The sequence below is a fragment of the Alligator mississippiensis genome, chromosome 7 (assembly GCF_030867095.1).
Source record: "Alligator mississippiensis isolate rAllMis1 chromosome 7, rAllMis1, whole genome shotgun sequence".
Classification (NCBI taxonomy): domain Eukaryota; kingdom Metazoa; phylum Chordata; order Crocodylia; family Alligatoridae; genus Alligator; species Alligator mississippiensis.
In genome coordinates, this window is record NC_081830.1 from 18,597,717 (window position 1) to 18,613,994 (window position 16,278).

General features: G+C 48.3%; 1 protein-coding gene and 1 long non-coding RNA gene across 7 annotated transcripts in view; one reads left to right on the top strand and one right to left on the bottom strand.

Moving 5' to 3' along the window:
• Positions 1-16,278, top strand: part of LOC102572713 (prolactin-releasing peptide receptor) — a 43,637-nt gene extending 27,359 nt beyond the window's left edge. For 3 of the 6 annotated variants that reach the window (XM_019491448.2, XM_059730682.1, XM_059730683.1), the window contains 2 exons: positions 5,904-6,851; positions 14,134-16,278. In XM_019491448.2, coding sequence (XP_019346993.1) covers positions 6,433-6,851; positions 14,134-14,767 — 1,053 coding nt within the window. In that variant the 5' untranslated portion in view covers positions 5,904-6,432 and the 3' untranslated portion in view covers positions 14,768-16,278. Of the gene's footprint in view, positions 1-3,317; positions 3,505-5,103; positions 5,416-5,903; positions 6,852-14,133 lie in introns of those variants that run through there. The other 3 variants (XM_019491450.2, XM_019491449.2, XM_019491447.2) reach the window with 3 other exon arrangements.
• On the bottom strand, positions 1,160-4,981 carry LOC109284141 (uncharacterized). Its single transcript, XR_002091472.2, has 2 exons — positions 4,335-4,981; positions 1,160-1,269 (listed from the first exon to the last, which is right to left on the bottom strand). It is a non-coding gene; the product is annotated as an uncharacterized LOC109284141 (long non-coding RNA).

Sequence of the window (16,278 nt, forward strand, 5' to 3'; positions counted from 1 at the left end):
CAGAGTCGATGCTCCCTCTTATGTGACAGCACATCATGGAGTACTTTGATATAACCATGGCAACAGGCAGCTAATTAATGGACGATCCTCAACACCATGGAAACAACTGAAGCAAGCCAAACAAGCAAGCAGATGAGGTGCATGGCTCTGGGGGTCAGGGAGGGCTGTCTTGTCCTGCGCCCTTGGGTCCAATGTGGAGCAGAGGGGCAGAACCTGGGCTCTCGTGGCTGCTGGCTGCTATGGCACTGGAGAGGGGAGACGGATCCTAGATGGGTGCTTAGCAGAGAAGTCCTCTCCATCTTCCTTGGACCTCGTGAGAGTGTTGTAACAAAACTCCTTCCTAGCTTTTGGCCCCGTACTTTAACTGGGGAAGGTTTAAGGGAGCATCTGGCACCATGCCTCATAGTTGCATGTGAGGGTTTGTTCCCAAAGTGTTTAAGAACAGGTTTGACGCGTGCTTGGCTGGAATAATTTAGACTGAGCGGGGGCTGGGGGTGAGGGGGACTAGATGTGACCTCCATGGGGCCTTGCCAGCTGATTCCTTCATGATTCTGAGTGTTGGCCCCTGGAGGATGAGGCCAGAGACCACGTGGATTGGGCAGGGTCAGCTGCCCCTTGGGCAGTCTGTTCGAGTTGGTTTCCACTGGTGTAAATGACTTCATGCAGAGCTGGATGCCCTGGGGTCCAGGTCTGTGTGATGCCATCAGAAAGGTTTCTTCCCTTGCTCCCTCTTTTCATGCTCCTGTCAAAGTCCAAGCCTGTGGCTCTCTCCTTTCCCAGCTGGTAGGAGCTTATCAACCAGTGCTTTCAGGGCCTGCAGCGGCAGCCTCTTCGGCCCTGTCCTCTCCATCCTCCCTTGCTGTACATTTGTACAGCATGCCCTAAAGTCTCTAGATCTGCCCTGCACCTTAGTTCTCCTACCATAAAGAGGGATCATGTCAGTGCCCTGCCATTCAGGGGTAGCACAAGCACCTTATTAGTGAATGACTGTGAGGCACTCAGGTACTGGGCTGAAGAGCACTGTGCACCTGCTGGGAGAGGCTGATCCCTCTAGAGCTGAGCAGTATCTCTGTCTAGGCTTGCAAAGTATTTCAGGATGATTAAATCTGTATACACACAGGGCCATAGGTAACGTAAGTAACACCAAGAGATTTCTGCATCTGGGCAGAGATGAATGCCTGTTTATTTTACGTGGAGTCTCTCACACAGCTGGTAACCAAAGCACTTTGCAAAGTGAAATAGGCTGAGACTGGAGGTAGTAAGTGGTGCCTGTTAAAAAAAAAAGAAAAGAGAGTGAGAGAGAGAGAATAACCTGATTGTCTGGAGATTTGTTACATGAAGGCAATTCATCATTTGATCATGAACACAGGGAATGCAAATACAATGGTGACGCAAATGATCCCCCCGCGCTAACCTTGCCTGCCTCAGTGAGCCTGTGGATTCTGCACTGTGCAGTGCCTACTTCTCGCACCAATAGACAGAAATGGGGAAGGAAGCTGTTGTGTCCTGCTGGGGTAGGGAGCTGAATGAGGCAGGTACTGTACAGCTCTGTCTCCTTCCTGTATGGCTTAGCAGTAATAAGGAAAGTTGTCTCCTGGGCAGATTCTGCCTCTCAGTTAAGGCACTGGGTCTCCTGCAGATACTGCACACACGCATCTCATTGGGTGCATCCACACACGCGCTTTACTGTTGAGTTGTCTAATTTGCTCTGCAGTAAAGCGTCACCATCTACACCTGCACCCATATTGGGGTGCAGTAAATTAATTAACTCCACTTGTCTGAGACAAGTCCAATCCTGCGTGCGGCAGAGTCATTAAGTGTCCCAAAATGCATGTGTAGACAGTGACTGGGGCTGACTTGGGCATGAGGGTGCCTCAGTGTGGGGGCTGCCTGCCAGCCAACCCCTCGCAGTAGCACCCTCGTGCCCCAGCCAGCCCCTCCGCCACCTGATACCCCCAACCAGGGTCTGGGGCTGACCCCCTGCCAGCCCAAGGCTGCTTTCCTCCAGCTCAATGCGCTGTGGTCCCAGGCACATGTGTAAACACTGTGCTCAGGACAAATAAACCCCGGCATGAACTGCTCCAGAGTTTACTACTCTGCACTAATTGCACGTGGAGATGCATGCATTATGGAATGAAATTTTCCAAGAAAAGAGAGATGCACGCATAAGGCTGGTTACAATTTAGACTGGATGGACATAGTGCTTGGATACGATGGATAATATTTCCTAGACAGCAGGTTGGACAGGGGCCTGCCATGAGTCAGAGAATCTGTTGTCTTGTCTGAGAGTGGAGACCCTTTCAGAGTGTGGAAGTCATTCACCAGCACCTGCTGGTGGTAATGGAAGCACATCACTAGCAATAAGTGACCCAGTGCCCCAAATTCCTATCTAAAAATGGTAATGGCACAGATGCACCAGGGAGCGACCTGAGTGGAAGGTTCTGTACAGAAACTGGCTCTCTAGTTTAATTTGTCAGGAATTTGGACAACTGCCAAGAACATGTCCTATGCTTTACATGGAAAAGGAATGTACCGACACCACAGGAATAGAGGGGTTGCAACGAGGATGGAGCCAGGTGACAGAACAAGGAGCAATGGGTTCACGTTGCAGCAAGGGAGGTTTAGATTGAATGTTAGGAAAAACTTTCTTACTAGGGGGGTGGTGAAGCATGGGAATGGGTTACCTAGAGAAGCGGTGAAATCTCCATCCTTGGAAGTTGTTAAGGCCTGGCTAGACAATGCTTTGGCTGGGATGATCTAGTTGGGGAGGGTCCTGCTTTGAGCAGGGGTTTGGACGAGATGACCTCTTGAGGTCCCTTCCAACCCTCATTTTCTGTGATTCTGTGAAAAATGGGGTTACGGAAGAGTTAAAGAACTTTACTCCCAGAATCTATTACCTGCTGCCTCCATGAACCAGTAGCTGGTTTTATTTTCCATTTTGGGAAATGCACACAGAGGAGTTTTTAACCATTGCTCTGACTGATTGTAGTAGCCTGTCTCAGAAGAATGAGGGATTTGAAGCAACGGTTACAATAGTAGGACATGGGGGCTATATCTAAGCTGCATCTTCAACCATTCTCAAGCCGTAATAACTTTGTTTGCTGCTTTTTGGTGTGTGATAGAAATCCCCATGAGCTCCAGGCAAAAAGGGGCTGTGGTCCTATTGAACTGAGGGCTCCAGCCTGGACTTTTCGCTCATTCCCTGCTAGTTTCAAAGGAGCTACTTCTGACTGACAGTTGCATAAAGAAATCAAGCCCCTTGCTGAATACAGTAGCAGAGAGAGGCAGCAGCCGGTAGAGGGGGCAAGAGGGTTGGCAGTAGGGATCTCATTAAGTTCAGCAGGCAGAAATGAGCATAGTTGGAATACAGAGCCCCAAAGGACGAGAGAGCACCCTGAATCTTCTGTGCTCCCGCACATCCAAACCCCCGTAGGAATCAATACGGTTCCAGATACCAAGAACCAAGCCTATCTGTGCTTCCACCTGGACCCTGCTCTGCACTAGGTCAGTACAGAAGCCTGTCTTTCTGTTGTCTGCAGATTAAATGGGCTTGCAAACAGTTTTTTTCTTGTTCTTTTAAATGTAACCCTGCTGTATGCGTACCCTGGCTACTGCACAGGAACTGTGCCCAGGCAGGAACAATTCCATCATCAGATGCTGCTGGGCTGCAACCATGGCTTTGCACTTGACTCAGGGCGTGTCTGTTGTAAAAGTGCCCTTGGTGCATGGGAAGTGTGGGAAGAGGGGTGAGCCTGTTGGTTATTTAGCATTGGCTCAGAAGGAAGCAAGGACTTCTATACCAATAGTTTTAGGAACAATTTTGCATTCACAGCGCTTAGCCAGCCAGCTCCTCCCCAAAGCTCCCATTTGGAGACTTATACAGGAGCAGAATGATAAGCCTTGTGAAGGTATCTGTAATGTAAAATGCATTACTTCTCTGTGGGTTCAAAAAAGAAAATATACTTTAAACCATGTATTATTGATGGCAACTTCATGCAGGGAAAGCTTCATCTGTTTCAAAATGTTCCACTCCTGAACTGTTGAATACAGATGAAACCAAGAGGGATCCTTAGCAATTAATCTAAATCTCAGTGCTATGACAAGTTTTCTGTAGGTGCTTTGAGTTATCCTGACAGACTGTATGGCAAAGAGAGAATTCTCTGTTCAGTTCTATTGGGTGCTTCCAAAATCTATTTAAAAATATACCGTTTGCTATTTTGTTGCTTTAGACAAGACTTTCCATAGAGATTTACAGAGTAACACAATACCTGCCATACAGAGAAATTAAGAGGGGCAGGCAAGGGAGAGGTAGGGTACTTTATTTAGAAGCTTACGTGTGGTCTGCGACTGAAGGCTGGGAGATGGATGCTTGCTAAGCTTCGAGTGAAGTTTATTTTCAGGTGCTTTATGAGAGGAAAAACATCCTGCAGAAAACTGCTGAGCCTGGGATGCACTTGTGTGAATTCAGTCTGAATAACAGTAGACATCCAGTAATTGCCTCTGACCTATGGCGACATGGGCAGTCTCTAGAAAAGAGTTGTTTGTGCTCTCCAGTAACAGGCTGCAGAAGTTCTCAGGGCACAAACTCTATGGGGATCAGTGCTCTTTCCAGGTGGCAAAATGCTAGGCATTTCCTGGACGAGACTCCTAGAGCAGCGAATCCCAGCCACAGCGCCATGCTGACATCCTAGGGTGCCTTGAGTTCCTTTCAGGGGTGTTACAGGCTGCCGTGTAGTTTTAGCACTGTGCAAACACGAGTCACAAGATGAACACAGCAGATTTCAAAGACAATCCACAGTGCTGAAAACATGTTGTGGTCTTTCTGAGTTCATGACAAGAGAAGAAATTGCTCTAGTATCTTCCTATAATCCAAAAATCACGTGAAAACTAAAAGCTGACATTTTTCAAGGAGTGCCTTGAATCTACCAGGGTCTGCCTGGAGTCTAAAAAATGTCCTAGAGAGACACAAATAGTGGGAGTGACGCACAAGGGTTTGTATTTCAAAACTAATCAAACCCTGTGTCCATCAACCTAGACCCCTCCCTCCAGCACAGCGGACTAACTGTTGGTCCTGCTGGAGTTAAAGAGGTTTTTACCATTGAACTCACAGGACCAAGCTGCAGTATTTTTGTGAATTGCCTGAGATGAGTGAAAAGGAAATGCTGCCTAGTGCCTAGGGACACTTGATTTCTTTTGCAAAAAGAGGCTGATCAATTGGGTTAGGAAAGGGGATTAGCAAAATACTGGAGCACAGGCTTTTTCGTCAAAAGCTGAAAGTAGTATCATTTTTGGTGTTGTTGGTTTTTTTCCCTCCGTAAACACCAGAAAATATTTGCTTTGGTTCAGCTACTATTTCCCTCCTCTTTCTCTTACAAGATGATGTTCACATTCCCATCAGCTGGATGCTTAGTGAAGGTAAAAGTGCCGTGCGATGCTTAGTCTAGAAGGGATGTTGTTAAAATAATAACGCTGCAGTTTTAAACAGATGTTTTTGCCCGTGTTACTAACAGCTGCTTGAATTAAGCATAAGAGAATTTTCAAAATGAAAATGTTGCTGTGTCTCTGGTTAGTTTGCTTTTTTCGACCTATACTCAAGAGTAAGATTAGCATTGTAGTAAGATTCACAGCCTGTTTCTAATGGGTTTCATTTGCTAGCTCTCACGTATTAACAAGGGGCTGCAGTTTTTTTCACCGCAGGGAAACATTTACATTCTTACTGGGTCATTTATTTAAGGCCAGAATATGTTTCTCTGTGTGAGATTCTGTAAAACTCTTGTACTCATCTTTTTACTGATTTGTAAATTTGGGAGTGTAGCTACCTCTCCTTGGCAGTCCTCAAATTCTCCTGTTGTCAGAGCAGGACTCTACTTGTGCTACCTCTTATTTCCCATCCCTTTTCTCAGGAACCTGTACAACAAAACTGTTCCAGTCCAGCAGGAAAAATGAAATGGAGAAAGCAATTCTAAGGAAGCCTTGCTTAAAAGGAGGCTAAAGGATTGGGCCTGAGGCATATGGAAATCGTCTCAGTATGAACGCCAGTGGGAGCTGAAGCACACGCAAGAAATTAAAAATGATGTACCAAGAAGACATGTCTATTTAATCTCCAGGTATGACCTGTGAAGTGTAGAACAGAGTTGCATCGGTAGGATTATACCCGAATAACCATTCACATACCCAAGTACGTACAGAAGATCTCTGCAAAGCTGAGACACTGAATCAGAATAACAGGTCATGGTTTTACAGGGACTGTTTTATCTGGTGAGGACTGTCAATTCATCCAAAACAGGTGCCCACAGAAGGTTTGATCAGAAATGGTATGCACACACACTACTGTGTTTCAGAATGGCAAATGTATCTTGATCTCGTAATTAGGGTCACTAGTGCTAACCCATCTGCTCTTCTCTAAGCTTGATTCCTAGTTGACTGTGACTCATGGAACCCATCAAAAATTGGGACAGCGTCCCAACCAATGACAGTGTCTATGAGATCATCCTCAAGAACAGCTCCAATTCCAGCTCCCAGTTTACAGGTGTCCAGCTCATCCAGTCCTTCAAACCCCTCATCATCCCATGCTACACCCTAGTGGTACTGATTGGCATCTTTGGCAACTATCTTCTCCTTTATGTCATCTGCAAGACCAAGAAGATGCACAATGTCACCAACTTCTTCATCGGGAACTTGGCTTTCTCGGACATGCTGATGTGTGCTACATGCGTCCCTTTTACCCTGGCCTACGCCTTCAACCCTCAGGGCTGGATCTTCGGGAAGTTTCTATGTTACTTTGTGTTCCTGATGCAGCCCATGACTGTCTACGTGTCCGTCTTCACACTCACTGCCATTGCCGTAGATAGGTAAGTACGGCTTCTAGCCAGCCTCTTTCTCCTGTGTGATGCGGGATGGAGGGTTTGTTTAGAAATGAATTGGCCTCACAATTGTAAATATTCATTCCTGAAATTGCTGCTATCACTGTCTGTGATTTCACTGTGACCCATTTTCTAGCCTCAGGATTTAGCTTTTCAGGAGAGGGCTATTTACAGCAGTGGGTTTTTTTCCCCCTTTTCCTACATTGCATAGTGTATATTGAAGTATACTGTATGGTTTTTGGCACTGACATGGGAGCAAGGGACACATGTCTGTCTGTGCATTGTTTTCTCCAGTGCTGTGAGGGCAACTATGTAGAGTGCAAGGGGCTGTTTGTAAAGCTCTTTGTTTTACTCTGTGAAGGAGCATGCTAGAGCAGCATTACTAGCACTGCACCACAGCTGTCTCTGTTCACTCACTTCCTCCTCCTTTTATCCCCCCGCCAGTCCCCTGAGCTGCATCTCCTTCCTAGAGCCTGCTCTTGGTCAGCTTGGCTCAGGTATCCTCAGTCTTACATCCCCTCTCCGCAGCATTCCCAACTGAGATGACACAGAGGCCGAGCACACTCTTGTAACTTCATTTCTGCCCACATGATGACAAGCCCAGGAGGGCCAATTATTGCAGAAACATTTCCAGTGATGTGGTTTCTAAGACAGAGCATGTTTGAAGTTGTTTAAAGAGGCAGCTGGAAGTAGAAATTCTGCTTTGTGGTTTCTCCCCCGCTGCCTTTAATAGACAGCTCTGTGCTAGCTAACTTTCAGCCGCCTCAGGAGAATCCCAGGAGAGCACAGGCTCATCTGCTTGTGGGAAGCAGCAGCAGCCCCATGGCTTGGCTTACCAAAAGCACTACCCATGGCATGCAGGAGGCACTCCTGCCCTAGCTTGGGAAGCATGGCAAGCTCCTGTCGGCCTACATGGAGCATGTTGTGAGGTGCTGATGACTTCTTGCCCATCAGATATCCTAAATGAGATATAATCAGTGGGAAGTGGCTGGGTCATTGTGGCGGGCCCGTAGGGGGTGTTCCTGCGTTGAGCCACCCACCTCACTGTGCTCGACCACCTTCCAGGCTCCAAGTGCCTCCCTAGGGGTGCCTCACGTCTGGCCAACTCCCTTCCTGGAGTACACCTGAAAGCCTGGGGGTAACATTGCCACCACCCAGGGTCTGGATTGATCTTGGCCCTGTGGCCCCTGGAAAACACAGGCCTAGTCATCCTTGAGGGGTACTCAAACCACTGCAAGAACTTGGGGTGCTTCCCTCAGTCTGAAGCACCAATAGTGGTCTCCCTTAGTCAGCTGAACCAAGGGGACCCCAAAGGCATAATCTACACCCTCTCCCAATAAGTCTCCCATGCTAGGTAGGTACAGAGGAGAACTTTATCGGTTACAAGGAGTAGGTTTGGAATAGGGTACAGGGTAGAGCAATATCAGAGAAATACCTTAGTGCAAACAGTAGCATGGTAGCCTTTGATCACACAGCTGAGTTACTGCAAGCTGTATATCTACAGGCAGTCCTTGGACTTATGACACAATTGGTTCCTGAAAACCACGTCTTAAGTCAAAACGTTGTAACTCGGAACCAATTTTCTCATAAGAAACAATGTTATAAATGGGGGATTGGTTCCTGAACCAAGGCCCAATACTCTATTTTCACCAAAAATACCCCAGAATTTTGTACTCAATCAATTATAGATGAGTAATATAGCTACATTAATATATGTATATTGTAAATAGCAATCATATTGATTTGGAAGGACTTCTTTGAGGTGGCTTTGCTGGACTTTTTGAAGGGCTCTTGGTTGGACTTTTTGAAGGGTTCTTGGCTGGAGTCTTCTCAGGTGTCTTGGCTGCAGGTTTGTCTGGAGTCTTGTCTGCTTTCTTAAAGAAAGTGTCCAAGGAAGTTTGGACAGATATTCTCCAGGGAGATGAGCGATGCAGTGAACTTGTTCGCTGGCGTGGCATTGCATTAGATCGGATCAAGAGTTGTAAGTCGAAACTGGAGTTGTAAAGTTGAAACAGAGTGTCAATTTATAAAGGTTGTAAGTGTGAAACGTTGTAACTCAAAATGTTGTAAGTCGAGGACTGCCTGTACTTAGATCTCAAGTAGCTTACTCACAAGTATCATCCTGAGGCAGGTAGAGATTCCCTCTGGAGGCAAACAGTTCATTGAACATGAGTTTCAAGAGAGCGAGCCAGTTTCAGATGGTCCAGCTTCTCTGAGAGTTCTCATCATGGCTGCTGCCTCCGCCTCCTGGGCAGTCCTTAACTTACATAGACCTTATGAACTCATTTACCTGAGCCAATGAAGGCCAGAAGCTGTTGGCTGCCAGCCAACCAATTTGAAATGCATCACTGGTTGCCAGGTAGACTGTCAGGGTCTCTAGCCCCCTCCCAGTCATGATGACACTGCTTAGAAGAATGGGGAGTTTAAGCCCCCGCCCAGGTGTGTGAGGCCAGTCACGTAGGCAGAGGGAGCAGGTTTACCTCTCCTTCAGGAAGGTATCCAGCTTAGGTTACAACTCAGGGTTACCTGAAGCTGATAGGGCCAGGGGTGTCTGCCCTCTGCAGTGACCATGGTAGCCAAATTGTCAGATTAGGCATCTGCCTGATAGCAGAGTTTGGGGAGAGACAGAGATGGCATTCTGCTACAATCATAACCCCTGTGTTCCCCTGAGTGCAGAAGTAGTGATTTTATGCTACAAAGGGAGTAGACTCATTATGCTTTTCCCCCCATGGTGTAGGTGAGTAAAAGGGGTGCTACCACTCTCATGGGGCTCTGGACTAGAGCCATATCTTTCTGTTTCTGCTGGGACTAAAGGGCACTCAGCACTTCATGGGATCAGAGGAGCTCCTGGTTTTCCCATGGTACGAAATTAATGCCCAGGCTCGCCTTCATTCTGCATTCCCACAGAAGGTGATGGGAAATGCTAATTGCTTGAATGAGGACTGAGTAAGCATCTTGGGCCTAGGCCTGCATGTGCTTAGCTGCACTGTAGTCACAAGGGGCTTGGGGCTGCAATGGAGCCCAGGTTCTGTACATGCCAAGGGTCTGGAATGAGATTCCCCTGCATCATGTTCAGACACTCCACTTCTTCCTAGCCCTGCTTGGGTTCCTGAGGATGTTCTTCAGTTACAAGAGGCTTCTTCCAGTGCTCCACAATCACCTCCACTTGCCATCCATCTTGTCTGGAGTCTCTTTCAGGGCCAGATTAACAAACCTTAGCCATGCAGCTGTTGAGCCATTTTCTGCCAGCCCAAGGGGATCAGCTGTACTTCTGCCTGTCCAACCTGCTCCCACACAGCTGCTCCTGCCAGCCAGCTGAGGACCACGCAGACATCCAGGCAAGGTTGCCATGACAAATGCATGGCTTGTGGGCTGGCACCAGTGCCCAGTCAGGACATGAAGGACAGCCAATTGCCAGCCCGTGCCTTCCCCCTGCAGACTGTTTCTGTTCTGACATCCTGGGACCCTGCAAACAAGAGGTGCAAACAACTCTTGGGATCCTTCTCTGAGATGCAGTGAACATTGTGATAGCTCTGCCTAGATCAGTGCAAAGAACAATTCCGTTGCTTTTCCTCCTCCAGCAATGTGGCTTAGAGTCCCAGGGCTTTGGCTTTCAGCAGAGTCATGGAGTTGCCAAGGTAAAGACAGATTTAATCAGCACTGTCGGTCCAAAGGCTTCTAGCTGCGAAGCAAAAGGAAAAGAATATTCGACTCAGTCTTCTCCTCCCTGTGCACAGCATATTTGTGCCCTGTGCTTCTGGCCCATAGATAGACACTATGATATTCTCCCCAGACTCCTAATTTGTAGCCAGATGTGTTGGAGAATAATCTAATTCCTCATCCTTTCTACTGACTGCAGGCTAAGCAGCCGGCATGGAACTGCCAGTGCATCTGAATCTGATCTGAGTGTGGACTTCTTGCTGCTCTTGCAAGTACCAGTAAATGGAGATGTCTTTGCCTGCTGGCTCCTTAGAGATTTGGGATTCTTTGTGCCCATGCCAGGTTATTAATACCATGCCCTGCAAAGCTGTGCCAGAGAAGCAGATTGTTCCAACGCCTGCCTGAATGAGGAGAACTTGCGCCTTCCTAAATCATGTTAGACAGAATTTATTGCCGTTTTATTTAAAATTATGTTTCCATAGAAAACTGAGGCTGCAGTCCTGGCAGGGGGACAGGAAGGGAAGGCACATGTGGGTTCCAAACACTAAACCAATGACAGAAAGAACATCTTTAATGCAGATTTAATGAGAACATCTTTAACATGCGTTTCTAAACCCATGATAGAAAGAACATCTTTAATGAGTCAGACTCCATCAGAAGAACAAAGGAGATGCAAGTGGGGCAAAGAAGATCAGATGAAGAAAGGAAAGGCTTGGAAAAGCTTTGCAGCAGTGAGCCCTTGCAGTGTGTGGGAGCCTTTTCCAAGGGGCATGTTGGACGCCTGATTGCTTGGGACATCACAGGGTATTGCTGGAAACCAGGCTGTAAACCCTTGCACAGTCTGGGCATCTACCCACATAGCATGGGCTCCATTCCACTCAGCAGTCCTGGAGAATGAGGAGGATGGCTGTGAGTACATGCCCCTGCACTGGCAGCCAGCATCTTGCACTCTCTTGGAACGGTTTTGGTTGCTACTTTCTGTTCAGACAAGGTTCATTATGTGGAAATCAGGGTGCATTTGCTTTGCTTTACCAAATGGATGTGTGACCCTGCCCTCCACAAGCCAGTGGCCTCTACAGACACATCACCCATGTTCACAAATCCCTTAAAACACCTGTATAAGCTAAATGCAGTGCAGTTTGGCTATGGGCTACTGGTGAAGCAGGCTTCAAAGGCCTGCTGCAGCCACCTGCACCTCAAAGGACTCTCATAATTCCTCTCGTATTGGGTTGCCTAAATCAGCAGACAGTTTCTCCACTCCACCCCCATTCTATTGGCAAGGTCTCCCCTTCACACTGCCTGCCTGGTTTAAAATACAGCATGCAGCAGTCACGATGGAAGCAGCCTGGGGTTGCAGGCTGCCAGAGAATGATCACCCCAATTTCTCCTCTGCCCAGGGAGCTCTCACTTTGGTGGCTGGAGCAGGCTTTTCATGGAGCCATAGGCAGGCGGCTCTGGAGTCCAGATGTTCTGTAGCTATTGCTGATGGCCCAGATGCACACTGTGACTCATGCTTGCTTCATGGGCCAAGAGCTCTGCTCCACTATGGCCAGGTGGTCAATGAAGCCTGCATTGCAGCCATTGGGGCTTTTCATTCAGCATCTGCTTCATATGTGGCTCCTCGGTATTCACTGGTGAGTGATGGGCTGCTGTAGGAGTTGCCGAAATTCCCCAAACACAGAGGACTCAGGCACTGACACTCGGCCGTGCTAATCAGCCCTCTCTTGCTGCTGCCCCATGGACATAGCTGCTCCTCTCTAGGTTGCTTGGTGCCCGAAGAGCCTGGAGGTGTGTTTGAGAGCACTGCTGCCAGGCATGATACATTTGCAGTCTAGATGTAGTCTTAGTGCTAGGCAGACTTCCTGAGTGCAGAACATGTGGCACAAGACAGTCACTATGCCGAACCATATTCTAGGCACTTAAAGTGACTAGCAGGAGGCTCCGCTATCAGCCTTGTAGCTTTGATCATTAAAAAAAAAACAGCACAGAAACCAGCATAATGCATGTGGTGAAGGAGAAGAAGAGAGATTAACGGGGGGAAAGTTGTTAGGCTCTTTTAAAACGTTGCCTGAACTTCTCAAGTATGAATCAGAGAAAATTTTACAGAAAGGGCTGCTTGGGCAAGGGAACAGGAGCGTGCTGATTGGTGGGTGAGTTCCTTGCGTTGACAGAAATAACCTGCTGCTTAACACAAGGCCTCAGGATGGGGAAAAGAAAAGCCCCAATTATTTCATCCTTCCACAATAAATACTTTGCTTCAGGTTAATTCTCCGGCTGTGCTTCTGCTGGGATAATTGCAGCTCGCGGGGACCGGAGGTTTTGCTGTGCTGGCAGGGGGTCGTTTCCTGTTGCCTTGGCCCCATGTGTTGGGTCTTTTGTGACTAATTAAATGCTACACAAATGTCATGTTAATGAAAGAAGAAAAAGGGGCTGTTAAATGTTTGACTAACTGGAAAATGTCAGGCTCGGTGCTTGAGGAGGAAAGCTCTTTTGTAGCTTTTGTGCTCAGTACTGGAATATACTGGTGCTGAGGATTAGCCGACTGCTGCCAGTGCCTCTCACTTGGGTGGAGTTTGTCATGTAATTGCTCCATCACCAAAGCTACCAGGAGTGGTAGGGACTGAAGCCAGTGCCAGAGACTGGGGAAGGTAGGACAGCCATGCTGGAATGAAGCAAGGGCCTATCCAGTCCAGAGGCCCATTGGACGGCACCAGGTTCAATTGAAGTTGCTTTGGAAACGTGGTGCTTGCCCCTTGTAGGCGCCCAGGGTGCATGCAGAACTGGCCATACCCGCAGCCCGATCTGGTCCGTATGCAACCCTGGCCAGGGTAGCTGTGATGCCAGATAGCTTCTGGCGGGTCCTTGTGGTAACTGCAGGTTACTCAGGGCCTGTCCAGGGAGGGAGTGGAAATGAAATGCTGAACCATGTGAAGCTAATGCATGCAATTAAAGTGCATTAAAACCCCATGTGGATGCTGCAGCTTAAGGATGAAGCTACAGCAAACAAAAGGCACTTTGCTTCCCAATGGCAGCAGCCACATGGGTTCTGTTTGCTGCCATTTATGTGCATTAATTTCTCATAACTCTCCTCTGTGTAGACAAGTCCTTAGTATACTTTACTCTGGGGCATATATCTCGTCATCCCTGGGGCATGTACCTCATCATCCCTAGCAAGCGAGTAGCAGTGCTGTCCCCATGGGGATGGCACTGACCACTTTATCTCTGTAGCTGGTGACTTTTGTGTTTCTGCTTGCTGTTCCAGCTCCTCCCTGCTTTATCTATGGGCTCACATGCCCCAGCTGTAAACTTTGCCTGCTAGGCTGACTCCAGGTTGATGCAAACAACAAGACCTGCAGCAGGCAACTGCTAGCTCAGCTCAGAGAAGAGGGATGAGGAAGTCCCTTTGCATGTGCTGCTTTCTGTGCAGCTCTGAGGTCTCATTTGGGCTTAGTGTGCATGCATGCATGCAGCAAGCCTATCATCACAGGGGCTTGCACAAGCTAGTTCAGCCCTACTCCAGGAGTGCAGTGGGATGGGGCTGTTAGGAACAGGAGTGCTGAGGAGAAAGTGGCAATGGGAGCCATAACTTGTTCCTGTGCTCTCCCTGCAGGTACTACGCCACGGTGCACCCTCTGAAGAAGCGCATCTCTGTCACCAGCTGTGTGTATGTGGTGGGGGGAATCTGGCTGCTGTCCTGTGCCCTGGTGGCCCCGGCCATCGCCCACACCTATCACGTGGAGTTCCAGCGTGAGGGCTTTACCATCTGCGAGGAGTTCTGGATGGAGGAGGAGAAGGAGCATCTGGCCTATGCATACAGCACTCTCATCATCACCTATATCCTGCCCCTCTCGGCTGTCTCCCTCTCCTACATCTGCATCACTGTCAAGCTTAAGAACCGGGTGGTGCCCGGCCACCCAACGCAGAGCCAGGCAGAATTTGAGCGGGCACGTAAGAGGAAGATCTTCCGCCTCCTCGTGCTGGTGGTAGCTGCCTTTGGGATCTGCTGGCTCCCCATCCATGTCTTCAACATCCTGCGTGACATAGACATCAACCTCATCAACAAGCACTACTTTCTGCTCATCCAACTGCTCTGCCATTGGTTTGCCATGAGCTCTTCCTGCTGCAACCCTTTTCTGTATGCCTGGCTGCATGACCGCTTCCGCAGTGAGCTGAAAAAGATGTTCACCTTCAAGCAGAAGATCATTCCCACCAACCACTGTGTGGCCATGAGCGTGATGCTCTGAGATCCGGAGTGTGGCCTCCCTGCTCCTGGATGGTCTCACGCCTACTCTTGCCCTTTCCATTTCCAAAAGAGTCAACAAAAAATAGATCCCCCAACCACACAGCACATGGCCCTATTTGTGGGGATGACTGCGACTGCCTCATGCTGCTCTGGGGTCCCAGATCTGGAAGTAAAGAATACTTCACTGCAATACAACTTCAGTGGCAGTTGGGAAAGTACATGATAGAGGTAGAATTGCCCTTGAACTTTTCCTGACTGTGCTATCGAGCCCTTGATACAATGAGTCACCAGGTTTCTGCTTCATCGGAAAGCAAGTAGCCAAGTATCCCAGCTGGTAATGAGGCTCAGTACTCAGGAGACTGACTCCAGGATTCACATGTTCCAAGGCTGCCAGTCCAAGAGCTAAACTTCACCAGGAACAAATGCTTTTTCACCCAAAACTTGCTAGGGAAATCACCACTGGAAGAGACCTTTGAGGTAGGGAAGACTGCAGATTGTGGAGACATGTCCAAGCTAGTTGTAAACTGGTTGTCACTGTGGTAGCACAGAGCTCACCCTGGACGAACTGCCTGAGCACTTATCCAGCTTTGCAAGCAGGTTTGCAGCCTGCTCTCAACCCCCTGCTACTGCAGGGGAGATACCATGGTGATGATGTTGGTTCAGGTGATTTTACTGTACCTGGAAGTGGAGATCCCCCTATTCCTGGCCTTGAATGACTTGGTGCAGTTGAGGGTGGAGACTTGTCCATCGCACTGCAGGTGGGCACCCCTGTGAGAGTCTACTACAGCCTCTCAATGGGAGGATCTTGGTTACGCCACAGTCACAGTGCCAAGTAGCATAGTACTAGACCAACAGTCTTGGAAAGAGTGGATTTGTGTTACCAGACGTTGGGAAAAGGAAGAACACCACATCCAACTTTATATATCGGGGAAAATCCCTTAGTAAGTCAAGTGGGAACTGTTGCTTCTTTTACTAGGACCAAATATGATGACCCTCTGTGCACAGTTCTTCTCTTCTCTTGTTCTGATCAGGAAAGGGCTCTGATGGGGTTGGGGCCAGATTGCTTACGTCAGAGGGAAGCTTGGACAGTGAAGTGCGTGTCCCCATGTTTGCGGCTGAAATGTTCAAGCACTCCTGTGTCTAACGCCAAACTTCCTTTCTTCCCAAGACATCTCAGCATGAGGTTTGTTGGAAAGAAAAATCTAGTTTAAAGTTCCTGTCTCTAAAAGCAGAAGGTAGGGCAGAGAGGCACCTATGAACCAGTTAGTCTGGAAGGTACCACCCTGCCCATCTGCTGCCTGATTTCAGACTCACCACATTTCTCTCTCTCTGAAGCTGGGCTTGGAGGGAATTTTCTTTTCCAGACTGCAGAGGTCTTTGCCTGCGGGGAGCAGACCTGCTGCGAGCGAGATCCCTGCAGCTGATAATGGAAGCGATTCTAACAATGCTGTCCCTCGCCCCTGCGATGTGCTGATCTGATGTGTTTGACGGCTAATAAAACAGTGCTACAGA